Genomic DNA, 25717 nt, shown 5'->3' with positions numbered 1-25717 from the left:
GGCTATCCTCCTGGCCATTCTCAACATTACTTTCCTAAATTAATAAATTTCTCTTTTTGTTTTTAAGCTAAGTTTTGGAATCTTGCATTCTTGCAAAAAGTATCCTTCCCAAACCCCAGGGGTACACATCTGAATCCCATAACAATATGACAGCAAAGGAAAGTGATAAATGTTGGAGAGGATGTGGCAAAATCTGGACACTAATACACTGCTGGTGGAGTTGTGAATTGGTCCAACCATTCTGGAAGGCAATTTGGAATTATGCTGAAAGGGTGCTAAAAGACTGTCTTCCCTTTGATCCAACCATACCACTACTGGGTTTGTACCCCAAAGAAATAATAAGGGAAAAGACTTGTACAAACATATTTATAGCCACTCTATTTGTGGTGGCAACAAATAAGAAAATGAGAGAGGAATGAGGAATGATTGAGGAATGGCTGAATAAATTATATCTGTTGGTGCTGGAATATTATTGTGCGGAAAGTATTAAAGAACTATAGGAATTCCATGTGAACTGGAGAAACCTCCAGGAACTGATGCAGAGTGAAGGGAGCAGAACCAGGAGAACATTGTACACAGAGACTGATACACTGTGGTACAATTGAATGTAATGGACTTCTCTACTAGCAGTAATGCAACGATCCAGGACAATTCTGAGGGACTTATGAGAAAGAACAATATCCATATCCAGAGAAAGAACTGTGGGAGCAGAAATTCCTATGGCATATTGCTAGTATGAGCTACATGCTGTAATGGAAAGCTGACCCATCCTACCGTCCAGTGAAGAGCAAGGTTGGTTGGTCACTGAGAAACTGGTCATCCTTTTCCTATATAAAAGTTCACCTGTCAATTCCTCCATTTCTCACTCCCTTCAGTATAGCATGAGACTTCTTTACTTCCTTCTCTCTACCTGCCCAAGTGAGGAGATGGTTCCCTGAAGGGAACAGGGGAGCTTTGTGAGAGGGTGAGAGAGACCTAATTGCTCAAGAGAAATAGGGATCAGGGAAAGGAAGGTCAAGGCCCCTATAGACCAGATATCTGGGCCCAGAAGGGGTATCCAAGTGATAAGAAATGGAAATGGAAATGGTGCTCCTTCCCTTCTCTTTCTCTCCTCCCAGTCTCCCAGGCCAGGACTTTTTACTATCTGCTGTTGCTGTTCATTCTCCTCTCCCCATCTCATGCCCTTTACCACCTTCTGAATTTTTCCATTTCTTGACTGGGTTCCCAGGAAATCACCTGCTGTTTCATGATACTCCTCTAAAAATGAAAGGTCAGAACATGAACCATTTAAGCCTTGTTCCTGACCAGGAAACTTAGTTTTCTCTAAACAAGAGGAAGAACTGGAAGAGGAGTTATTAATAACCCAACAAATCAAGTGGATACTCTGTCATCTAAAGAAAGAAATAGGTTAGTATAATTAGTTAGCATGGTAGTTTATCAGTGGAGTTAATTATAAATAAACATAAAGTTTCAATAAAAATCAGGGTTCTGAAATGAAATGAAAGAAAGGGCTTATTAATTCATAATGTTCACTAATATTTAATCAATGATTTTAGCTATAGAACTTAAACATTGGAGCTAATTAATTAGTGGTATTTGTCAATCTTATAGATTAATTAATGTTGTTCATTAGTGAAAATTAGTGAAAATTTGCTTACTACTAAGTATTGGATTTTACTGAAGACCTTAATCAGAGTCAGTTAAATAGGTTTGTTAAGAAGACCAAATGAATTGGTCAGCTTGAACTTCTCTAAAAAAAAAAAATACCCAGGGGCACCTAGGTAGCTCAATGGATTGAGAGCCAGGCCTAGAGACTGGAGGGCCTGGGTTCAAATTTGACCTCAAACACTTCCCAGCTGTGTGACCCTGGGCAAGTCAGTTGACCCCCATTGCCTAGCCCCTACCACTCTTCTGCCTTGGAACCAATACACAGTATTGATTCGAAGATGGAAGGTAAGGGTTTAAAAAAAAAAATACCCAAGGGCAGCTAGGTGGTTTAATGAATAGAGAACCAGACTTGGAGCTGGGAAGTCCTGTGTGACCTTGGGCAAGTCACTTAAACCCAATTGTCTAGACCTTACTGGTCTTCTGCCTTAGAATAGAAACTTAGTATTCATTTCAAGACAGAAGGTAAAGTTGGTTTGTGTGTGTGTGTGTGTGTGTGTTTTTTAATCCTTAACTTCTGTCTTAAAATCATATTTGAACCCAGGACTTCTCAGCTCCAAGTCTGGCTCTCAATCCCCTGAGCCACAGTCCCTTTGGGCTTTAAAAACAAATAACAAATCATAGTAAGCCTCTAGCTGCTCCATAAGTAACTATTTGTGTCTTTTCCCTTTTAATCTTCCAGACACCATTCTCTCTCCCAGGTGTCTGTTTTCATGCTCTCTATAAATTCCTTTCCCTCAATTTAGAGTTTAGTTGGTTGCGGGGAGAGGGATAAGGGAAACAATCCCTAACAATGAGGAACTTGGACTCAAAACTTTGTATGGTAGATTTGGAATCAGAGGATCTGGGTTTGAATTCTGACCCTGAAACACACCAACCAACCCTATGTCCTTGGGTTAGTCACATCATCTCTGAGTCTCAATTTTCCAATTTATAAAATGAGTTTGTTGGACTAGATTATGTCTAAAGTCCTTTCAGCTCTAATCTCAACCCCTCTCCATCTCACCTAGAGTAAAATTCAAAATTTTCCTCCTTTCAGGGGTCTTGGTTGCTAATTTTAAATTTATTTTATTTTATTAAGCAATGGGACCAGATTTTTTACTTGTCAAATTCCTCAACCTTGTAAAAATCTTGTGGTGTAGGAGTGAACTTAGAAATTATTTTCCAGCCTTCTGAAGAGATCTGGAAACCTTGGGTTTTCCCTTCTTCTCCTTTGTCCAAACCACAAACCTCTCCTCCCCCCTCCAACAGAAAAGACCATTTTGAATCTGGAAATGAATTTTGGCCCTGCAATAGACTGGGAGGCCTGAGACATTTAAAGTGGTGAGAACAAAATACTCTTTATTGGATTCATTGGGGGTGAAGCTCCCCTGTTTTGTTGGGGTCCTGGGGAGAGTATGAAGATGTTGAGGTCATCAACAGATTGGAACTTGGACCTCTCTCCCCATTGCCACTTAGCATTTTTGGTCGGCATCATCACTATTATTGGCATCCTTCTGGTACAAACTCCTTGGGTATGACTTCTGAAGTTGCAACTACACATTACTAGACTTCTTGACACAGGCATAGTCCCCACTGGGATCATTTTGAAAAGCTTCTCCAGCTTGTTCCTTCAGCCCAGATGGAAGTCCCTGGAAAGAGGCATAATGAAGCTGCTGCTCCAAAGAGTCATCCTAAAGGAATGGAGAAAGATGGTTAGGAGGGTGAGGAGGCAGCTCCATTGAGAAACCACCCTCTCCCCTCTCTCCTATACCTCTGGTCCCTTTCTTAGTATATCCTTTCCAATCTTACCCCCATTCTCCATATCTCTAGATCCCTTCCCCACACCCTAACAGACCCCCAGAACTCACCCTGTCCCTCTCCAGTCTCCTCACTGTAAAGAAGAGGACATAACTCAGAAAATTATTTTGACTATATGAATGACATTTATTAAGCATTTACTATGTGGCAAGCATTGTGCTGACTGCTAGAGATAGGAACAGAGAACTGAGATAGTCCCTATTTCAGGGACTTCTCTTGGAGAACATTCAATCCCCTCACCTTCCTATGTAGAGAAACTACATCCCAAGTGACTGAGAGGAGTTGTCTATCTTCCCCCATTTCCATCCTCTGAAGAATTCTTTCCTAATCCATGCTACCCCTGAACTTAATAACTTTCTCACCTAGGGTCTCTCAGGAAGAGTTGTCTTGGGCACTGGGGGACAGTGGAAAGATCTATGGTGCTAGGGGAGGGCAATTAGGGAAAATGGGGTGGGGTAAATGAATGGATAGATGCTAAAAGCATGTTTTGGGTGCATGACCAGTATGGGAATTTGTTTTGCTTGACTCTGAATATTTGTTACAAGAGTTTTGTTGTCTTTTACCTTTTTCAATAAGAAGGATAGCAGAGAAAATGGATTTTTGTCAATTGATAAAAAAAAAATCTTTTAAAGAGGGCCTAAATGACTGGTAGGAAAAACTGATCCCCAGAGACAGAAAACTAAGTATAGAGAGGGGAGTGAGAAAATCATCAAATTGATTTTATTTGTCATTGATTCTATTCTGTAATACTGCTGACATTTTGTATACTGTGTAAGTCACATTTCTTTGACTGTGAGTTAAATTTAAAAATTCAACTTTTGTCTCTGAGTTAATGAAGTTTAAAAGTTCAGTTTTCCTGTTAGTCACTTGTGTTATTCTGTTATTCTTGAAGGATGCAGGTTGATGCCAGGGAGTTTGGTTTGTCTCTGCTAGATTGGCTGTCTTCCAAGAAAGTCTGGTTTGTTATCACCATGAAACTAACTAGCCATGAAGTTGAACACCATCAGTGAGCTTTCTATAGAGACAAAATGGAAGGAGAAGCTGTTACTAGCCCACCTACAGTTCTAATTTCCAACCAATCATATTGTTTTCCCCATCTATGATACTGCCTTCTAGCTTTTGGATGTTTTTCATTTTCTCTGTAAAGATAATTTGTCTGGTCTCATTCTGGGTCTTTTGGCTTGCTGAGGAGATAAAGACTCGTTTTATTGGTAAATGTTAGCCTTACCAATAAATTGAATGTGCTCAGAATTCTGTGCCTCAGTTTACCTTAATTTCAATCATAACAGGAAAGAGAGAGGAAGATTGCCTATGATTGGCTCCAAGGCTTACCTCTTTTTTGGAGCCGGTAAATACAGCCAGACAGAATGAGTACAAGCAGGAACAGGAGGCCCTCCACCCCTCCTATTGCCCCCAATATGTAGCTGCCTACAGGAGAGAAAACAGTTTGGCAAGTATTAGTATTCTATGTCTCCCTTATATCTAAATGATATTTATATTTAAATATCAAGCTAGAGAAAATACAATCTTCATTACAGACAGCTCACAATACCTTACTTCCTATGAGATAGTCCACCACTAACAGAGTTAGCTCATATTAGAGCTATCTCATTTCATATTTCCCCCCATTTAAGTCTTTCTCTGTCTCTCCCTCTTTCTTTTTGCCTCCCTCCCCTTTCTCCCTACCCCAAATTTCGAGAGACATCCTTATTACAGGAGGCTGGTTTGTAGAAGAGAAGTTTTCACACTAAAGGAGAAGGGATGTGGGGCAAGAGATGTGGGGGTTGATGAAAATAGGGGATGGCTTCATCATATGTCTTGAAGCAAGGAAGGTTTCATTTGTAATTCAAGAGGGGGTTGTCCTTATACAAAAGCCAATCAACACAGTAGCCTGGTGTTTAATAAACCCTCAGTCTCCAGCTCTTAGTACTCTTATTTGAAAAAACTGCTGGGAAAACTGAAAAGAAGTTATACCAACACTGAATAACAAGACAAATTCCAGTTGATTCTGTTACTTAGACCTAAAGGATGATATAAAGAAATTAGAAGAGTAAGGAAGAAATTATCTTCCTGATCTATAGATAAGGAAAAAGTTTATGACCAAACAACGGATAGAGACAACTTTCTTTCTTTCATAGAAACAATTTTGATTACATAAAAATTAAGATGTTTTTGCACAAATCCATTGCAGCTAAAATTAGAAGAGAAACATCCTTGCAGCATCTCTCTCTGATAAAGGTCTCATTTCCAAAACATATCAGAAATTGGTTCATATTTATAAGAATGAGAGTCATTGTCCAATTGATAAATGGTCAAAGGATATTAATAGGTATTTTTTAAAGAAGGAAATTCAAGCTATAAAGAGCCAGATGAAGAAAAAAATGCTTTAAATCACTAATAATTAAAGAAATGCACTTTAAAACAACTCTGAGATTTCACCTCACAATTATCAGATTGGCAAAGTTGATATGTAAAAAAAGGAAAATGCCTAATGTTGGAGGGGCTAGAAAAAAACAAGTGTATCAATGTACTGCTGGTGGAGCTGTAGATTCATATAGCCATTTGGAAAATCAATTTGGAACTATCCCAGAAAAATCACTAAACTATATATACCCCATTGACTCAGCAATATCACTACTAAACCTATGTGTACCCCAAAAAGATCAAAGAAACAGGAAAAAGACTCATATGCACTGAAATATTTGTAGTGGCTCTTTTTATAGTAGAAAATATGTGGAAATTAAGGGGTGCCCATCAATTATGAAATAGTTGAACAAATTATGGTATATGAATATAATGCGATGCTATTATGCCATTATTATGGCATATATTAATCATAAAATGGACAATTTCAGCAAAACTCAGAAAGACTTGTACGAGCTGTTACAGAAACGAGCAAAATGTGGATAACAAGTTATACAATAACAATCATTAAGCAACTAAAACCAAATAACTTTGAAAGACTTAAGAACTCTGATCAATGAAATAGTTAACTATGATTCCAGAGGCCACTTACATCCAGATAGAGAGGTAATTTACTTTGTGTGCATAATGAAACTTTTTTTTAGACCTGACCAATATGAAAATTTGTTTTGCTTGATTATGCAAACTTGTTACAAGAATTTTGGTTTTTGTCTTCTTCTTTTTCAATTAGAGGGGTTGGAGAAAAAATAGATTTTTGTGTTCATTGAAAAAAAACTTAATTTTAAAAAAGTGGGGATTGCCCCTCATGACTGATAGGAAAAGCTGGTCCTCAGAGACCAATGCAGCTGAGGGTAGAAAAGGAAGGGAGATAGGAGGGTTGCCAGTGAATGGCCCCAGGGCTTCTGCCTTTGTATTTCCTGTCCTCCAACCACTGGTTCCTGTTTCAGGGGAGAGTGGGGCCCTTGACTAGGGCCAGATATAACTGACCAGAGTTTGGGAACTAAGAACTCTAGAGCTCTACATTGTGATGGGGGCAGGGCAAAAAAAGACTTACTTTCCTGTGGGTGAGGATGAAGAATGAGGAAAAGGAAATGAGGAAAACTTTCAAAGTTTGGAGGAACTTAAGAAGAAATTCCTCTATTCATTCCAGTCTCTTTTCATTCAAGGGACCCAGATGTCCAGATGCCAAACATAAATTCTTTCTCTCTGATCTAGGCTTTCAGTCAAGGTACTCTTGAGAAGTTAGCCTTCTGAGCCTGTAGCATCCATCCTGGATCTATCCTTCCTCTTTACATTCCCCAGATTCCTTAGGATCCATTTTTTTTAAGCTATCAAGGGCTTCAGACCTAGAAAATGTACAGACTCCAGAATGATCTTTGCTTCCTGGAACAGTTCAGAAGATCCTTGTTCCTCTCCTTCTTTTCCTCCCCTCTCCCATTGTAGTCTTTAGGAAGTATTCAGAAAAATTTTGGGACTATAGGGTTTGGGGTTGGACCCTTCTCTACCTCAGGGTCCCTTAGAGGCCTCTTCCTCCTACCTCCTTTACATCCAAGTCTTGAGAGGATCAAGATCTCCAGGCAGCCTTTCCGATTCTTACTGATTGCCCAAATATCCAGTGTCCCCTCATCATTTATATGTATTCATCATTAGGGGCCATGTGTCCTCTTCTCCTTTGGAGAAGGATTGCCCTGAGGATGAAAATTGAGTCTCCTTTTGCCCTAGAAGCTTTCTAAGGGTGATAAGGGGAGAGTACACCTTGTGTTTGCTTTTTCCTTTTCTTTCTTCTCGAGTAACCCATTGTTCAGAGGAGTACTTGACTAACCAATAGGGAAGACAAATGTCCACATCTCCAAGCTTTTCTTCCTGGGAATTCGTCTTTACCCCTCCTACCCCCCCCCCCCCACCTACCCCCAACAAATAGCCTTAATCCAGGTCATTGTCCTGCATCTACTTCCTATTTCCCTTTTATGTGTAGAATTAGGCCATCAATGAACAAGTATTTATTAATACTTACTATATGTCAGGAAACTGTACTAAAGTTTAATAATAATAATTGTGCCACAGCTGTTGGCTTCTGGACTCCATGTGACATTTGGGTTTCTGCTGCAGCACTAACAATGAACTTGGGTGCTATCTTCCTTAGGAAGCTAGGGGATCACTGTATTAATCAAGGAGTTGTTACTTAATTGTTTCAGTCTGACTCTTCATGGCCCTATTTAGGGGTTTTCTTGGTAAAGATACTGGAATGATTTGCCATTTCCTTCTCCAGCTTTACAGATATGGAAACTGAAACAAACAGGATTAAGTGATTTGCCCAGGATCTCATAGCTGGTATTTGAGGCCAGATTTGAACAGGAAGATGAGTCTTCCTGACTTCAGGCCCAGCTTCTGAATAGTTTGTTCACCAGGTAGAAATCTTTTCAATCCATGAGCCATGTGGTCCCATCAGAGTCGCTCTGGTGCCTGTCTAAAATGGAAAAGCCTTCCTCTAAAATATCCCATGATATCTCAGACTTCCTCCCACTTCCACCAAGACAGTATACTGAGAATGGCCCACTTTTTCTTTCCCCTTTCTTCTATCACATACATACACACACCATCACCACCATTTGATGAATTTTGCCTTGGGGTTGTTATAAAATATTTTCAGAACTGTTAAAATAGGAAAATCTCTGGTTTGCTATGCCCCTTCCTGTATCTGAGATTTTCTTTCTTCTATCCAAATGATCCTCTATGTTTATAAAATCCAGTTAATCAACGTTTTGCAGCCATATAGTTTATTTAATTTAATGAAGTTACAAGGGGAAATGTCTCCGTGCTCTTACACATTAGATGTTCCATATCCCAGAACCTCCTTTCAAACCCAAAGGTTCATGAACAAAGGAGAAAGGGAAAAGTACTCTACTGAGTCCAGGGCCCAGCTCTAGGTACAAGTCTTGACCAGTGAAAACACTGGAGAAATTTGGAGGAGTGATAAGAGATGGGTCAGTCTCCTAATCTTCTTTTAGTCCAGAGGTTTCAGAATGTCTTGATTGCTGTCTCTGCACAATGGTCCTTGCCTGGCTGCTCTCTGGGCCTTGGACTTTACTTCACTACAAGTCTGGTGCATATTTAGTGGCAGTGGCGGTGGCAGCATTGCCCTCCTGAAGCTCTGAGTCTCCAGGGTAAAAGACCAAAAGGCAAAGGTGCATCTGTCCATGCTGAGCCCCAAATCTTGCTGCCTTGATCCTCCTTCCCCTTTCTTTCCTTCTGTCATGAGTAATGGGAAGATGAGAGGAGAAAAAAGCACAGCCATTTTCAGAGACTATTTTTTCTCATTCTGTTCCCCAAATTATTATCACATCTGATTCTGGGGAAAAAATAATAATTAGGAGATGAGGGTAGTATGAGTATCAGTTAAAATAGTATTTTAATAGTATTTTGAATTTTCTTGAATAATATTGTGAGATCTACACTACTTTATTCATTTTAACACTTCCTACTCATTTCCCAACCCTGTGCATTTTGGTTTTCATCCCCACCACTCAATTAAAACAACTCTCTTCAAAGTCAACAGTGATCTATTTACTGCAAATCCAATGGCCTTTTTCTCTTTTCTCAGATATCATCCTTTGTGACAGTGATAATTGCACACCTCCTTCTGGGTATTTTCTCCTAGCGTTTTTATGACATTGCTTATGACACGGTTGTGTACCTGATCCTCTGTCCTTCATGGTATTGTCATCACTATTCTGTTCTCTATCAAATGAATGTAACCCAAGTCTCAGTCTTGGGTCCTTTTTATTTTCTCTACAGTCTCTCTTTCAGTGATCTCAGCAGTGATTCATGGATTCCCATTATCAGCTTTTAGGCAGATGACTCACATATTTACATGTCTAACCCTCTTATCTCTTGAGGGCTTCTTCTGCATGACATGTCCAAAAAGAACTCATCCCCTCCCCCTTCCACTCTTTCTTCCCCTTCTCCCAACTTTCATCTTTCTATTGAAGGTACCACTAGTCCATCAATTTAAAAATCTAAATGTCACTTTTAACTTTTTTTTTTTAAACCCTTACCTTCTGTCTTGGAGTCTATACTGTGTATTGGCTCCAAGGCAGAAGAGTGGTAAGGGCTAGGCAATGGGGGTCAAGTTACTTGCCCAGGGTCACACAGCTGGGAAGTGTCTGAGGCCAGATTTGAACCTAGGACCTCCCATCTCTAGGGCTGGTTCTCAATCCACTGAGCTACCCAGCTGCCCCCTCACTTTTAACTTTTTACTTTTATTAATTTCCTACATCCAATCCATTCCAAATCTTGTCAGTTCCATTAACAAAGTCCCATATTCATTCCTTCCTCTTTATTTACACAACTACCTCAATTCAAACTCTCATCATCTCTCATCAAACCTTAATCTGGACTATTTTGATAGCCTCCTACTTGGTATTCCTGCCACCATTCTCTTTCCTCTCTAAACCATCCTCTGCACAGGTGCCAAGCAGAGCTCTCTGAAGCTCATTCCTCTGTTTAGGAGCTTTTCAGTGGCTCACCAATAGCTTTAAGATAAAATCCAAATTCCTTTAACTTATAGAGTTCTTCATAATCTGACTCCAGCCAATTTTTCTAGGGTGATTATGCATTATTTTTGGTCACAAATTCTATACTCTACCCTAACTGGCCTACGTGGTATTCTTTCTGCCATCTTCTAATTCCAGGCCTTTGCACAAATTAGACTCCATATCTGGAATGTCCTCCTTTTTTGCCTCTGTTTCCTGGAATCTCTAACTCCTTTCAAAGTTCTGCTTAAAGGATTCCTCTTTCAAGATTTCAAGATTGCTGGTTTCTCCATAGTCAACCCCCTCTGCCCTTGCTTGTGTATATCAGATAGCACAATGGATAAAGTGCTAGACTTAATGGAGTGGAATGGAGGCCCTGAGTTCCAATCTAGCTCAGACACAGATGAGCTTTATGACCTTGTCCAAGTCATATTGCCTCTGTTTGCCTCAGTTTTCTCAACTGTAAAATAGAGATAATAATAGCACCTTTCAGGGTTGTTGTGAGACTCTAGTGAGACAATATTGGTAAAGCAATTAGCACAATACTTGGCACATAGTAGGTGCCATATAAATGCTTATTCCTTCTTATGTATTCATCTGCAAACATATTATATCCCATTAGTGGAATGTAAGCTCCTTGAGGGCAGGGGCAGTCTCTCTTTTATATTTTTATCTCTACTAGTTAGTGTGGAGCATGACACATAGGAAACGTATTTGATGCTTATTACTGATTGACTGAAGAAGGAAGTGTAAATCTTATCCTAATTTCACAGATGAGGGTACAGATTCAGAGATAGGTGAAATAATTTGTTCCAGGTCAGTTAGAAAGTAGAAGATCAAGGACTCCAACTCAGTTCTTCTGGTTAAAAAAACTCAGTTGTTTGTTTGTTTTCTTCTGACATATCATGCTACTGGCAGCATCTTTAAAGAGCACTGGGTTTAAATTCTGTACCACATACTTGCTTGCTTTGACACAGGTCCCTTAAGGTCTCAGAATCGGTTTCTTCATCTGTTAAATGAGTGACAGTTCTTTGGGGTTATAGGGAAAGAGTCTTGCTCTCTAGAAATGTGAGTTACTCTTATCACCTTTCACTTGGTATGATGCACTATATCATGTATGAATTTTATACATGTACTATCTGGCTGGCATCCAACCTTAGCATCTAATAGATTGTAAGCTATTTGAGGATAGACTTTGTAGTATATTTATATATACCCATAGTACCTAGTCTAAAGCAGATGTTCAATAAATATTCATCAACTGCCTATCTCTTTCCATATATACCTTAGTAGCTTTTCCATCACCTCAGCTGCATTTTGGTATGATTGAAACTGAGTACTGAGCCCTGCCATCCAATGTTCAGTACCAAGACAGGTCTGGGATGCTGACAAGGAGCTAGAGAGGATCTGCCTATATTCCACCCCTTTAGTTAGGCTAGCAAAGTTATGCTGCTTCCCCAAGGGATATAGGCATACTGCCACATGGGCCTCATCTCTTTTCTCTTCCCCTCCCCCAGTCCCTAATCCCCTAAGGGACAAAGGCATCAAGCCATATAGCACCCTACCTCCTTCCCGAGTTCAGAGAATCTAGACGTCTGGTTGCCCTGCCCCACCTCTGGGTAAACAGGAAACTTGGTTGGGGGGTTGGGGGGGAGGAACCATGATGAGAAGAGGGGTGTTTGGAAAGTCCCAGACAGGTGTGTACATGGTAGTGGTGGTGGAGTGGTAACCCCACCCCAAGGGTATGAAAGACCCTCCTCTCTGGTTCAAGCCCTAGCTCAGTGCATCAATGGGGGTTCCAGGGCTGGGGACTCGTGCTGGTGGGCCTAACGAGAAAGGTTACCTTTTGCTGGCCTCAATAGGAGCTGCAATATTGGGGACTCTGCTGCTGTCTATACCCCTCACTGTCCTGACTATGTTGGCCCTGATGCCCCAAGAACAGAGGGGACAGGTGAACAGTGGCTGTCTGGGTCTCTCTCTGTATCCACACCTTTGCTGTATAGTATCTCTGTTTCTCTATGCCTTGGTTTCTTTCTAAGGTTCTGTGTCTTAGGCTCTCCCTGTCCATCTCTTTGAAATTCCTGGTATCCCTATATTTCTATGTATCTCTGTGTGAGCATCAACACCCCCTACCATCATTTACATCATCCATTGTCTTGTGCTTTCCTGACACCTGTGGGTCATATGTGCTAAACTTTTCTATCTCTCCTTGGGCTATTAGAATTTGATGTTTTCTTTTCTCTTTTCAAACTGATTCCTGTGACTCTCTGGCCCTGGGAAATAGGGGCTGGCTTGGAGGGAAGAGAGCCTGGAGCTAAAGGATCCAGTTCTTGGGTCCAAGTAGAGAAGGAGGTAGTGATGTCTATGTCACTGTCTCCCCACTCAGGTAGCTGACCCCTCTGGTCCAGGAGGACAATTGCAGCAGCAACTGGGTAAGGGTGATTCCCAGGATCCGGATGTGGTCCCCAGGTCCTTCTTCTACCCCCTTTTATCTCATGAACCCAGATATCTAGCCTGATCTGAAGAACCTTGATTCCTTCAAGGTCTCTCCCAAACCTTCAGTCTCTCATTCTTTTTCTTCCCTTCTTCTCCCCCAACCAGGACTTCATCACCTGCCGGAGGAGTCCAGATCAGATCTTAGGCCTATTCCTCCAGCTGCACACCTCATAGGTAAGAACCTGGATTTATCCAGGGAAGAGGATCAGATTGAATTTGGGAATATTAGAGATAAATCTGGAGTGGATCTAGTGTAAACCTGAATTGGAGTCAGAACCCCTTCCCTTCCTCACTGGCCTTTCTATGGGGCTCTTTGGGTCCCCTTCACTTTCCCTTCCTCTTTCATTTCCCACTGTCTCCCATCCACCCTCCCCAATTGTTTCCCCAGTCCTCCCCTGGTCTCTCTTTTCCCATTCCCATTGCCTATTGGCATCCTTCCTATTCTGGGGCTTTTTCCCCTTCCTGTCTGTCCTACTGCCCCAGATTCTCACTGATTCTCCCATTCCTTTAGCATCCAGGTTCTTGATATCCTGAAAAAAAAAATCTAGCCTGAATTTGCATAGGTTTCTTCTTCCATAACCCAGATCTAGATTTCCCATACCTAAACCTACTTGTGGTCTACAGAACCCAACCTTGAATCCCTTGGGCTGTTTGGGTCTCTTCTCCATCCCTCCATCCCTCCATCCCTCTGGGCTCTCCCCTGCCTCAACCTGAATCTTTCAACCTTTCTCCCACACATTCAGCCTGTTCCTGCTCAGATTCCAAGATAACTTGTTAGGTGGGGAATACATCACTCAGCGCGCAGCATTCCTCATTTCATCCTTATTTCTCCCCAGGTGTCCCAAAACAATGTCATGGGCTGTGCTGGGAGTCGGAGAATGAGGAAGCATTTCTGCAGAGTGGAACACAATTCTTGGGGGATGAAGGGCTGGCCCTTCCCCAAGATGGAGTCTATTTCCTGTACTGTCACATTGGGTACAGGGGCCGAGCTCCCTCTGCTGGAGAACAACCCCGATCTCATCATCATGCTGGGGGGTCTGGAGTCTCCATCATCCTCAGTAGTTGGCTCTATCGGGCTGGGGGCGCCTATGGGTCAGGGGAGCCAGAACTGCTGCTGCAGGGGGCTGATACCGTGAACCCTCCTGTGCAGCAGGCCAGGGGGGTTGGAAAGGGCACCTTGTGGTATGCCAGTGTAGGGTTTGGGGGATTGGCTCAGCTTCGAGGGGGTGAAAGAATCTATGTTAATGTAAGTCACCCTGGCATGGTGGACTTCAGGAGGGGGAAGACATTCTTTGGGGCTGTAATGGTGGGATGAGGGGAGCCTAGTTCCTAAGGGAAATGCTCATTGACCTACTTGTCAGTGACTTGATTGGGGGGAGGAGAGATTGTGCAGATAAAGGGTCCCTGGGGGAAGTGAAGAGGAAATGGCCAGATAGTGGTCATAGTTGGGGAAGGGTGGGATGGGGTGGTGATCCAGGGAAGGAAGGAGAGAGGGCCCGATGATAAGAAAATAATAAACAAAAAAATAACCAACATGGACAGTGCTTCCTCTGCTGTTTTTGCTCCCTGTCTCCAGGGTTCCCCATGGCACCTTGGTACACACACTCCACTTCCATCTCCACATCCCACTTCCATCTCCATGATGCCACCTCCATGTTGTGTAACTCCCTTCCTCTACTCAGTCTGATCATAGATTTAGAATTTAAAGTCATATAGTGTTTCATTCTGGTGGGGCCTGAGGAACAGAGTAAGTAAATTAACCAAAGCCATACAGGGAGTAATTAGGAAAGAAAGGATTCACACCCAGTGCTCTTGGCTCTAAGTGCAGTGTTCTTTCCATTCTACCAAATGCCATCTCAAACTGGATTGAAAAGCATCCTCACCATACTCTCTCTTAAGCTACTTCTACCCTAGCCTGGTATCCCTTTTTGTCAAGAAGTCTGACCTGTTATGTCTGTTATCTTCATAGGCACAGTTTGAGAACTTTGAAGGAAAAGGAGAATAGTCACTCAAGGGAACCTAGACATTCTAGCTGCATTCATCAGTCATAGCCCCTACTTCCAGTCTCCTTATATTATTCCCAAACGAGCATTTTTTCCTTCTCCAGGATCAATAATCAAAAATTTCATTAGGGGGGCAGCTAGGTGGCTCAATGGATAGAGAGCCAGGGCCAGAGATGGTAGGTCCTGGATTCAAATCTGAATTGACATTTCCTAGTTGTGTTATCCTGGGTAAGTCATTTAATACCCATTGCCTAGCCCCTACTATTCTTCTGTCTTGGAACTAATGCATAATATTGATTCTTAGAGGAAAAGTAAAGGTTAAAAAAATTCTTTAGCTTGGGACTATCTGTGGAAAGAAATGGGTCTTAAGTCAGAAATACAGGATTTGGAACTATGTGTGTTTTGACAAAATTCTCCTATCAGGGGAAAGATTTTGGTGTAATTGGTAGTTAGCTCTATCATTCAAATGACTAGTACTAGAGTGTGTATCTAGATCCCACCTCAATTTCCTGAGTTAGGCCAATGGAGCTATGATACTTCCTTCCCATTAAGAGTTCTGGGGCCAGGACTTTCATGAGAGAGAGAGAGAGAGATGTATGAGGGCTGGAAAGGATATGGAGGGAAGAGTTCCATTTCAGAGCGAAAGTCTCTGTATGGCAGGAAGGAAAAGCTGTCATGTTCTAGATGGGAAATAAAGGTTGATGGTTAGAGAAAATTATAGTGTAATGGGGGAAGCAAAGGAGAGAAAGAGGAGAAAAAAACAGTTTCACAGGAGGACATTCTCAAATCCAAGGCAGAATGGAAAGTCCTAGTCCATAGTTCATACCTTAGCTCCCCAGTTCCAGGAAGAGTGGGGGAAATGGGGTGAGTAACAACAGCATCCGCCTCAGCCCCACCACCATTGACCCATTTAGAGCCCCAGTGTGGGGGAGGCAGATGGGGGATTCAACCCTCTATCTAGGTCAGTCTTGCCTTATGAGTCCTTGACTCCTTTCATTCCTCTGCAGAATTAGTTGCCCTGAGAAACATAACATATTTGTTCATATATAACAGCAAAACTTGGGTGTGGGGGTGGGAGTAGGTGGGGAGAAGAAAACTCTGTCCATCTATAGCTTTGTCTCTTGTCTCTGCCTTTTCCCCTTATTTCACATCCTCCTTTCCCCATTGTATCTTAAATCAGAGACCAGTCTGGACTGTAGTTTTTATTTCTGAATAAATAGCCTTTGTTGCAAATCTCTGTATCACTCCTTGGGGAATGGGAAAGGTAAGGGGAGAACTGAGAGTGTAAAAACCTTGATCCCTGAAGGGAGTCTGTGGGGGAGGGAAGTTAGGCAACTGGACACCTGGCTCTATGGAAGCGCTTTGGCTGTGACTCAGGTCACTGGGAATGTTGTCCTGCTCTCTCAGGCCACAAAATCCGGAAATTTCACCTGAGCTGTGGGGAATTCCCCTGATAGCAATTGGAATTCCCAGAATTGGAAATTCCCAATCTTTAGGCATGGTTTCCTTTGTCTGGTTCTACTCTCATAGGTGTTCATAGGATTTAAAGCAGGAAGGAAAATTAGAGAGCCTCAGTTGAGAGAACTTAGTTGAATGTTTAGTTTGGAGAAAAGATGGTGGGGGGATAGCTCTCTTCAATTAACTGAAAGGAGAAGGGATTAAATCTGGAAGATCCAAAAGCAGAGGGTTGTAGCTGTTATAAAAAGTCAATTATTTTGACTTGATTTTCAGAAAACTTTCTAACAATTGGAGCTGTCCCAAAGGGGAATGAACTTCCTTGACAGGTGGGGCATTCTCCCTCCTTTCCAAGGAGAAGTTAGATGTAACCCTTGTCAGATAAGAAACATTATAGTGGTCATTGCTTTTGGTTATGAGTTGTGGTCTAGTTCAACTCCCTTGTTTTATGAATTAAGAAACTGAGGTATGGAGACATTAAGTGATTTGTTTAAGGTCATACAATCAGTGGCAGGGAGAGGTTGTTTGACTCTGTTTAATGTTCTCTTCAGCAGAATGCATTTTCTTTTCTTTTTGGTGACAGTTGAAAAATTCTGGGGAAAGGGGGAATGCCCTTCTCTGGGATTCAGAGCATGACAGCAGCTGATACCCAACCACATCAAAATCTGTCTTTGATATGAGAATGTTCCTCATTTCTCTTCTTTCTCTGGCATGAGACCCTTTTTTGTGGATTTCAGAGTGAGATGAAGGCACCACAGGTATGGGGGAGGAGGCAAGAGGCTAGCTGCCTGGGATTCTGGAAAGTATATGTAGAGGAAACAGAGGCTTTGGGAATAAATGAAGTTTTGAAGAAGTTGGGCAGTGAGGGGCACACGGGCAGCTAGATGGCAAAGTAGATAGGGAGCCAGATCTGGAGTTGGGTTCCTATCTGACCTCAGATATTTCCTAGCTTTGTGACCCTGGGCATGTCACTTAACGCCCATTGCCTAGTCTTTCTGCCTAGCGCTCTTCTGCCTTGGAAACAATACATAATATTGATTCTAAGACAGAAGATAAAGGTTTATTTTACTATTTTTTAAAAGAAGTGTGGCAGTGAAATAAAAGACAGATTGTGAATGTCAATGGTCAAGTCAATGGTCAGGAATCAAGGGAAGGTTTTTTATAGGATTGGGAAGACCTGAGCATGTTTGTAGGTGCTGGGAAGGAACCAACCAGATGGATACTAGAAGAGGGAGGAGAGAATGAGATCAAGGTGCAGGTAGGAATATGGCCTTATGGAGAAGAAGGAATGTCTTTTCCTCTGTAATAAGAGGAAAGGAGGAAAGGGTAAGCAATGATAATTGGAATTTTTGAAGAGTGGTATTGAGGAAACTCCTAAAGGACCATCATAATTGGCTTGGTAAAGTAAGAGGCTATTTTTGTCTCTAAGTATCAGGGTATGGGGATGCTTTTCTAGTTTTTATCTCTGTGAGATCTCCGATATAGGATCTGCCAGCAGTTCCTATATAATTTATCTGTGGGTGTGCCCTGAGAAGGGGAATAGAGTCTAGAGGAATATGGATGTGAGATAGATAAGGCAGTCAGAGGAAGAGATGCAGGAATAAAGACTCAGAGACCACAAGTTAAAACACCTGGGGAGTTGCGAGCTCCTCTGTAGATACCTCTCTAGTGAAAGATAACAGAGTGGAGAAATTATAAGTATGAAGACTGTGTGGAGCAGAGGACTCCAGGACATCCCCCATGGACCAGGTGGTCAAGAGATTATTGGGAGATGTTCGGGGCAGCTGGGCAAGTCAGTCAGACATGAGGAACATAATAGGCCACAGCAAGATCAAGATTGTAAGATGCAAGAGGGAGAGCATACCCTGTGTAAGAGAAGAGCAAGAGCAAGGGCTGCGAGAGCAAGAGGTGTAAGAGAAGAGAAGGGAAGAGGAGGCTTGCACATGCTCCCCAGCCTTTATTGGGGACCTTAGGAATGTCAAGTGGGAGGTGATTAATGAATACGTCACATGATATAGGTTTTTACATTGGTAGCATTGACAATGATGGAATCACAGAGGAGGAGATTAATTGAACCCGCTCTTTGTAAATGAATGTAGTCCGAGCCAGGACACTGTGTCTGTCAACGCCCAGCCCAGGAATTTGCTTGTCCTTTGGATTGTCCCTTTCCATACAATGAACATTAAGTGATCTGACCATGTGTCTGGTAAATGAATATACAGGATACAATATCAATACATCAAGCATACTTCCAAGATGCTAAGATGCCTGGAATGCTACATCCTGGATTCTGTGATCTTGGAACATAAGTACTAGAGTTTAAGGAAGGAATTGTAGAGAAGGCTCTCATATTCTGAGGAGAAGGAATTAGGAGGCAGAGAGGAACGTTTTCCCATCTTGGACAAAGGCAGATAGAGGAATTAAAATAACTGGATCAGTCAATGCACTTTGACCTTCCAAACACATTCATCACTTAAGAAATAAGCAATAAATAACACTTATAAAATTCCAAATCTTTTCAAAGCAAAGTTTATTTCTCACCACTGACAAATAGGGCGCTTACAGACACGACTCCCCTGGGGAGCACAGGTTCAGAGATACAGCGACGCATAGCCACTAAATCAACAATGTAATAAAATCAGATAATTTTTAAAAATAGGCAGGTGGGAGGGTGATCAAGGGGCCAGGATAGAAGCACCCCTTGCTTCAGCTCCATTTTCATAGAAAATACTCCTGAGCTGGGGGAAACCTCAACATCTGTGTCCCCCCATGAATGCTAACCTTCTCAATAAATACACTTAAGAATAAATAAATAAATAATAAATAAATAAATAACCATATTATCCAATCATAAATAACAGAAGCCACTTCGGGGGAGGGGGAAAGCAAAAGGCATGGCTCCTGCATCACAATAAATAGAACAGGAAAGAACTAGATTTCAACATTGGGTCTAAATCAGATATATCTCAGAGAGTGGTAAAGAGTAAAGAGGGTCTAGAGTAAAGAGGGTCCTTTCCCTCAGGTCAGGCTTTTAGGGCTAGTCCTTGTTCTGTGTGTTAGGGACTGTACCCTTGGTCTCCAGGTTGCAGTTTTTATCTAGGTTCTAAATTTGTTTCAGCACACGGATTTCTTAATAGATTTTTATGTTACTCTGGATCCCATATTTCCATGGTCCTCGATATGCAGCCAATTTATACAGCTATTCTCATTCTTCTGATCCTTGGTTTCTCAGTGTCCTTTATCATATTCTAGATTGTTCTAAACTCTAATTCCCAGACTGAGGAACCATTTTCCTGATCCAGAAAAGGACCCTTCTAGGGACAAGGAAGAAGACTGATAAAAGTTAAGTAGGGAGTGAAGAAGAGTATGGAGGTTGGGGGTATTACTTCCCTTTTCTCTCAAAGGGCAATGGCTCCAAAATAGACCTGGCCAGACTCAGCCAAGTCAAGATATTTTGGGTAGTTGGTGTCAGAACTGAGCATATCACCTTTCTCAAGCTGGAAGACACCACCCAGGTAGGTTGGTTCATACCAGGGATTGGATTCCCTAGATCCTTGTGCTGCCCTCTGGCATGGGCTCTTGATAGCAGCCAGGAGGTTGACTTTGTTTGGGTAAGATCTTGCAACCCTGGAGACGGTGTGCATGAGGAGCAGAGGTTCATTGGTACAGCCCTCACCCTTGAAAAGGAGCTGAGAGTAGACCAGGTAGAGCCCAGTGGCTGGCACCACTAGCTGATTGTCGTTCAATTTCATGCCATTCAGGAGGTCATTGGCATGCCCACTGTACCACTGGAACTTCCCTTCTGCTGTAGGTTTAGCTGTAGGGAAAGAGGAAGAAAAAGTTGAATCCACATGTTTCTTCTGGGTTTCATCTTCTATATCCTGTTCCCCAAATTTTGTCTACTCCCCATTTCTTATTTCTAAAATTCAAGGCATTCTTTAGCTTCTATCCATCCCCACAGAATTCTGTCTCTTGAATTATCTCTATTCCCTTCATCCTGTTCTAATACTAAGCCATCATCTTTTCCACTCAGTCCCTCTTCCTTCCCTGCCAATATTTCCACTCCCCCCACCATAGGCTCTTCTTATCCCCAAAGTTCCATATTGCCCCTCAATCAATCCCCTGATTCTAGGCCCCATTTGGTACTAATTCCAAAGTTTCAGATTCTTACCTACAACATGAGCCACAGGCTTGTTGATTTCAGTCTGATAAGATCCTGGAATGAGGAAGAAAAGAGAATGAAGAAATGAAAGTTTAAAACTGGGCTTTAGCTTTCTTTCATTCCCTCCCCACCAGAAACAAAAAATTCAGAGATGCTTCCTATCCCCTGCAAACTTCTCCCCCATCCCTGTCCCCATCCTCAACTCAGATATGTCCCCCTTGGGAATGAAGGTTTAGGAGATTGAGATCATCAACAGGAGATACTTACTGACTCTCTGGGTCAGAGGTTTCATGTCAAGAAAAGCACTTGGAGAGTCCTAGAGAAGAAAGACAGAAGAGGTCAGTGATGAATTATGGACAAAGATAGTTGAGAAGAAAGAGTTGGAATGTATACTCAGTTGCATCTCATAATTCTCATCTCCTCTCTTTTTCCTCCTCTGTCTTTCCCCATCACTCCATCTTTCTTTTTATTTCTCTAATCATCTTTCCCCTTGCTCCCTCTATCCGTATTCCTTTCTTTCTGTCATTCTTTATCCTTCCTTTCCCCATCTCTCTCCCTTATCACAATTCTCCCACCTCTCTGTCTCTTGTCATGCTTCTTCCTCTCTTTTTGTCTCCTTATCTTTCTTTCCCCAATTTCTCTCTGTTCCTCTTTCTATGGCCAAGTGATTAAGAGGCTCTTAAATATGTTCTATATCTCTCACCTGTTCCTTCTGGGGTCCAATGACCCCGTAGTGCAGCAGGCAGAAGAGAATGGTGGCTCCAGCAAGAACAAGGAAAGAGATAAGGGTGAGGAAGAGGCAGTGTCCAGAGCCTTGGAGCCCCTTTGCCTTCCTCTGAAGAGCCTCTTCTGCTAGCTCTACGTCTCGGATCATGCTCTCTGTGCTCATGGTTCCTGTTTTGTGGAGCTGCTCAGTTTCCAGTGGTGTCGTTTTAGGAGAGGCTGAAGTTCAAAAGTGTAGTTCCTTGATGCAGAGAAGCAAATGGCCCAGGTGACACACACACACACACACACACACACACACAGAGAGAGAGAGAGAGAGAGAGAGAGAGAGAGAGAGAGAGAGAGAAGTAGTGCCCAGTGGTTTGGGTTTTTTTTAGGTGTGGAAGAGAATTTCAAAGAGTCAGTCTGGAGTAGTCTCTCTCTCTCTAATTAGTCCCCAGTTGTTCTCTGTTTGGGAGCTTCTGTCAACTGGTGAGTGAGCAGCTGTCTTTATATGCCCCAAGGGGAGGGTGTTAGGAGGGCGGAGGGAAGGCTCTCACAGCCTCAAAACTTCCCTGGTGGAGAAACCCATGAGCTCATCTTGAGGAAGCGTAGTGGGGGCCCTGTGGACCTTCCGCAGGCTCCTCTCAGTTTCTTCTTCCCACTGGGGGTGGATATTGGAAAGTTGGACTTAAGGATATCACACCCCTTAACCCCAATGATGACAGAGTTCTGAACTGATTCCCCATTCAGTCTGTCCACCTTTTCCCAGGCCTCCAAACCCTTACATCTTGAAACACTACTCAAGAGAGATCAGAGCTTAAGTGATAAAATATCTGGACTCCTAAAAGAACAAACTGATGCTTGGAGGATCAGGGGACCCTTGAGAGGAAAAGGAGGAGAAGGAACAAAGTTAGGGTTTGAGATCTAAATTTCTGAAAGGAATAGAGACATCCTAGAAAGGGCAAAACCAGGCTTAGGAAGATGTTTCTACTTTTATTCTGACCTCTGGACTTTAATCATGGGTTTCATTCTTTGGCTATAGGAATTTTTGGTTCCTTTATATAGCCCCCCCTGCCCCAAAGTCCTCCGTGATCCCCTCAGAATATCTCTATATCAGGATATATACTCCCAGAATCTCTAATATCACCTCCACACATGCACACACATACCTTTATTTATCACTCATGTCTTTTAAGCCCCTCCCTTCCATTACTTTAATTCTCCTATAACCTTATATATTTTTCTCCCCAATTGTCCCCATGCTTCTTCATGTCTCCTTCCCTTCCAACATGGCTGATAGTATCTTTCCCCTTTGTGTCTCCCTTTACAAAGACACCTATGGTACCCCATCCTTTAAACAGACAGACAGACATCGTCTCAGAGGAAAAATATTTATTGAAATTTGCTGAGGTCCAGATAGGGTTCCCAGCACTCTGCTGTCCCCATTTTTACAAAGCCTTTCTCACCTGAACCACCTCCTTCCCTCCCTCATTCCTTTTCTACTTTTTCTTTCTATATAGGTCAATATTTTGCCTCTGGATCTAGTTGATACCTCTTCTGGAGGTATCTTTCTCCTTTTTCTATCTCCTTCTGATTTTCTGCTCCTTTATAAATAAATAATTTAATAATCTCCATTCATAAATAATTTCCCATTCCCTGTCCCAACCAACCCCTGATACCCACTCCAATACTCCTTCCTTCCCTGTCCCTTCTATGGCCAGGCCTAACTCGCACTCATACTACTAGGCGGCCAACCAAATTACTCTTGTCTGGGTGTTTCTAGTTAGACTTGAAATTCTCAGTCCAGGTTCTGACAGTGGTTTGGGGGGTGGAGGTGTATGTAGTCATCCCCACTTTAACCTCCATTCTAAGGTGCCTTCAAACCACCCTATTTCTATTTCTGGAGGTTACCGAGAAGGGAAATACTTGAAAGAAACTGAAGCAATGGTGGAAGCAGGGGATGGTGGTGTAGACGCTTGAAACTGTAGGAATAGAGGAAAGGGGCATGGAGGTCTCTGGCCTTGAAGCCATTTCCCCCTTTATTTTTCTATTTCTCTATAGTGCAAAAGCCCCAAAAAAGACACTACTAGGAGACTGGAGCAGGTGAGAGATACCATCTGTATGAGTGGATAGCAGATCTCCCTGGGTGAGCAGAAACACAGCTCCTTGGTAGATTGATCTCATCCAGGGCCCTTGGGGCTCTGGGTACACAGACTTCTGGGCATTCAGGAGGGGTACATGAACCTGGTACTTGGAGGAGAAGAGGAGCACCTCATGGCTCAGGTAGAGAGGGGTTGGGGGAACATCAGGATGATAGCTGGATCCTGCGAAGACAACTTGGGAGTAAACGAAGTAGAGTCCACTTGTGGGAACCAACAGGGAGTTGTTGCTTAGGGAGAAGCCGTGCCGGAGAAAAGCGTGGTCCGTGCTCGCCCTCCAATGTATAGAATTCCGGGCCTTGGGGTCTCCTAGGGGAGAGACACAGGAGTGAGGGAGAGTTAGGGACTGAAGGGAACAGATGTTCAGGTCACTCAGTGGGGAGAAAACTGGGACCTGGATGCCTGGGTCTATTAGGAAAGCAAAGAAGGTGTAACACTTAGATTCTTACCAACAAGGTGGGCAGCTGGTTTGTGGGTGTCTCTTTTGAGGCGCTTCTGGCTGAGATGCTGAGCTGTCTGAGGTAGGCCTGGGCTAGATGAGTGGGAGTTATCAGGATTTGGAGCCCCCTATGAAAGAACATGGTTAAGAAGGGACCAGGGAGCCAAGGTTTCTTTCTTGCCCCTTTAAGTTCCTGACCCCCCAGGTCATCCCAGCCTGTTGCCTCTCACCTGAGCCCCTGGTGGCTTCAGCCAAAGCACTTGGAGGCTCAGCGCCCCCAGGAGGCACAGGACTCCAGATGGGGTCATGGGGAGAACCTGGGGAGAGAGAAAGAGAAAGTGAGAGGAGGGGCCAAGGAAGGGGGTGGGGGAGGGAAGGGAAATGGGAACAAGCATGGAGATGGAAAGGGGAAGATATGGAAATTCATGACATCAAGATACCAAGAGACACTAGAGAGATACCAAGACAGAGACACATGTAGAAAGAAAACCAGAAGTACAGAGAAAGACATAGAGACTATTTGACAGAAATGAGACAGAGAAACAGAAACAGGCAGAGAGGAACAGAAACAGAAGTAGAGAGACTAACAGCGAGAAAGTCAGAAACAGTGAGGTGGAGACCAAGCCCAAAGCAGCCCAAGAGAGGGGTAGTGCAAATAATAGACACAGGAAGCTATGGTGAGGGAATGTGGAATTTGGAGGTCTTTAGAGCCAGGGGAAACGGCCCAGGGCTCAGGAGTGTCTCAGCCAGGGGCCCCTACCTGCTATGAGCCTGGCTTCCTGGGCCCGGACGCCTGGGTCCCTTTATAGAGGAAGCGGCAGCAGGGCGGGAGGGCGCGCAGGGCCCTAGCCTGGCCAGGGGAAGCCCCCGGGGCTTAGAAGAAGGAGCTGGTGTTTCTGCTGAAGGCAGGAAAGGTTGAGGCTGGGAGGGAGGAGACAGGCTAGGGGCCAGGAGATCAAAGTTCTGGGAAAATGGAGTGGGGGCTCAGGACGGTTCAGGGGGAAGGTAAGATGAATGTGAAGGGGGTTGTTGTTATTGTTCAGGCTTTTCAGTCACATCCATCTCTCTCTATGACCTCATTTGAAGGTTTTCTTGGCAGAGAGACCCAAGTGGTTTGCCATTTTCTTCTCCAATGCATTTTGCTGATGAGGAAACTGAGGCAAACAGAGTTAAGGGACTTGGCCAGGGTCACACAGCTAGGAAGTATCTGTGGTTGGATTTGAACACTCAGGTTTTCCTGACACCAGGTCAGACACTCTACTACATCACCTAGCTGCCCCTGTGAAAGGGGAAGGGGTCTGAATCAGGAGAGTCCCCAGAGATCTTCAGGACATTTATTTCCTTTGTGACCTCTTGGCTCTCCCTCCCCCCAACATTGCCACCCCTATTTTCCTCTTCATTCTCCACTATTTATAGCTAACCTATACCTTCTAATCTACACCTTCCTGATGTCTCCAGTTACATGGCCCTTAGCCCATATAAAATCTACCTGTCTCTAGCATACATTGCATGTGATTTAACAAAGAACAAAGCACAGCCACGTGTAACATTGATCCCCTCTTTCAGATTAAATTCCTATAGACTTGTTTTCTTCTAATCTCACCCCCTCCGGTGGCATAATTATCTTTTGTGTATGCTCTATAAGCCTCTTGGTCACGATTTACGACCTGCAACATGCTAGGCAAACTATATTGTCTCTCAAATTTCTCTGTCCCTCATACTCCAAGTCTGTCACCCCACCTTTTGTCATCTATTCTCCCTTCCCCTTATCTAGTTCTTTTCTTTTTCCTTATATCTGGGATTGTCTGACTCTTCTCATCTCACCATCTCTGTTTCCCTCAGTTTTTTGGCTTGTGCGTGTGTGCGCGAGCGCACGT

General features: G+C 43.0%; 4 protein-coding genes across 4 annotated transcripts; 1 reads left to right on the top strand and 3 right to left on the bottom strand.

The window, feature by feature from the left end:
• Nucleotides 1–2979: 2979 nt before the first annotated feature.
• On the bottom strand, nt 2980–5268 carry LOC103100442 (leukocyte-specific transcript 1 protein). Its single transcript, XM_007483545.2, has 4 exons — nt 5152–5268; nt 4798–4893; nt 3516–3538; nt 2980–3338 (listed from the first exon to the last, which is right to left on the bottom strand). The coding sequence occupies exons 1-4, from the start codon at nt 5168–5170 to the stop codon at nt 3201–3203; spliced, it is 276 nt and encodes a 91-aa protein (XP_007483607.1). The 5' UTR covers nt 5171–5268; the 3' UTR covers nt 2980–3200.
• Nucleotides 5269–12140: 6872 nt separating this feature from the next.
• Nucleotides 12141–14452, top strand: LTB (lymphotoxin beta). The gene is made up of 4 exons (XM_001368724.4): nt 12141–12372; nt 12808–12853; nt 13023–13091; nt 13754–14452. The coding sequence occupies exons 1-4, from the start codon at nt 12211–12213 to the stop codon at nt 14230–14232; spliced, it is 756 nt and encodes a 251-aa protein (XP_001368761.1). The 5' UTR covers nt 12141–12210; the 3' UTR covers nt 14233–14452.
• A 4436-nt stretch (nt 14453–18888) lies between these two features.
• TNF (tumor necrosis factor) lies at nt 18889–21726 on the bottom strand. The gene is made up of 4 exons (XM_001368652.3): nt 21241–21726; nt 20805–20853; nt 20547–20591; nt 18889–20192 (listed from the first exon to the last, which is right to left on the bottom strand). The coding sequence occupies exons 1-4, from the start codon at nt 21424–21426 to the stop codon at nt 19774–19776; spliced, it is 699 nt and encodes a 232-aa protein (XP_001368689.1). The 5' UTR covers nt 21427–21726; the 3' UTR covers nt 18889–19773.
• Nucleotides 21727–22625: 899 nt separating this feature from the next.
• Nucleotides 22626–24148, bottom strand: LTA (lymphotoxin alpha). The gene is made up of 3 exons (XM_001368618.4): nt 24071–24148; nt 23851–23968; nt 22626–23710 (listed from the first exon to the last, which is right to left on the bottom strand). Exons 1-3 carry the CDS (start codon nt 24146–24148, stop codon nt 23298–23300), a joined length of 609 nt encoding a protein of 202 aa, XP_001368655.2. The 3' UTR covers nt 22626–23297.
• Nucleotides 24149–25717: the final 1569 nt, after the last annotated feature.

The sequence above is a fragment of the Monodelphis domestica genome, chromosome 2, assembly GCF_027887165.1.
Source record: "Monodelphis domestica isolate mMonDom1 chromosome 2, mMonDom1.pri, whole genome shotgun sequence".
NCBI classification, from domain to species: domain Eukaryota; kingdom Metazoa; phylum Chordata; class Mammalia; order Didelphimorphia; family Didelphidae; genus Monodelphis; species Monodelphis domestica.
This window is presented reverse-complemented; position numbering and strand designations above follow the sequence as displayed.

Bases quoted from the DNA above. Each gene is read 5' to 3' on its own strand.
- LOC103100442 (XM_007483545.2), bottom strand. The intron at 3,539-4,797 runs GTAAGCCTTGGA...TCTTCTTTACAG, and splicing joins TTACCGGCTCCAAAAAAGAG to TGAGGAGACTGGAGAGGGAC. The intron at 3,339-3,515 runs GTGAGTTCTGGG...CCATTCCTTTAG, and splicing joins GGAGACTGGAGAGGGACAGG to GATGACTCTTTGGAGCAGCA.
- LTB (XM_001368724.4), top strand. From the start codon at position 12,211: ATGGGGGTTCCAGGGCTGGGGACTCGTGCTGGTGGGCCTAACGAGAAA. The intron at 12,373-12,807 runs GTGAACAGTGGC...CTCCCCACTCAG, and splicing joins CCCAAGAACAGAGGGGACAG to GTAGCTGACCCCTCTGGTCC. The intron at 13,092-13,753 runs GTAAGAACCTGG...ATTTCTCCCCAG, and splicing joins TCCAGCTGCACACCTCATAG to GTGTCCCAAAACAATGTCAT.
- LTA (XM_001368618.4), bottom strand. From the start codon at position 24,148: ATGACCCCATCTGGAGTCCTGTGCCTCCTGGGGGCGCTGAGCCTCCAA. The intron at 23,969-24,070 runs GTGAGAGGCAAC...GTTCTTTCATAG, and splicing joins TGAAGCCACCAGGGGCTCAG to GGGGCTCCAAATCCTGATAA. The intron at 23,711-23,850 runs GTAAGAATCTAA...TCTCTCCCCTAG, and splicing joins ACCAGCTGCCCACCTTGTTG to GAGACCCCAAGGCCCGGAAT.
- TNF (XM_001368652.3), bottom strand. From the start codon at position 21,426: ATGAGCACAGAGAGCATGATCCGAGACGTAGAGCTAGCAGAAGAGGCT. The intron at 20,854-21,240 runs GTGAGAGATATA...TTTCTTCTCTAG, and splicing joins TTGGACCCCAGAAGGAACAG to GACTCTCCAAGTGCTTTTCT. The intron at 20,592-20,804 runs GTAAGTATCTCC...TCCTCATTCCAG, and splicing joins ACCTCTGACCCAGAGAGTCA to GATCTTATCAGACTGAAATC.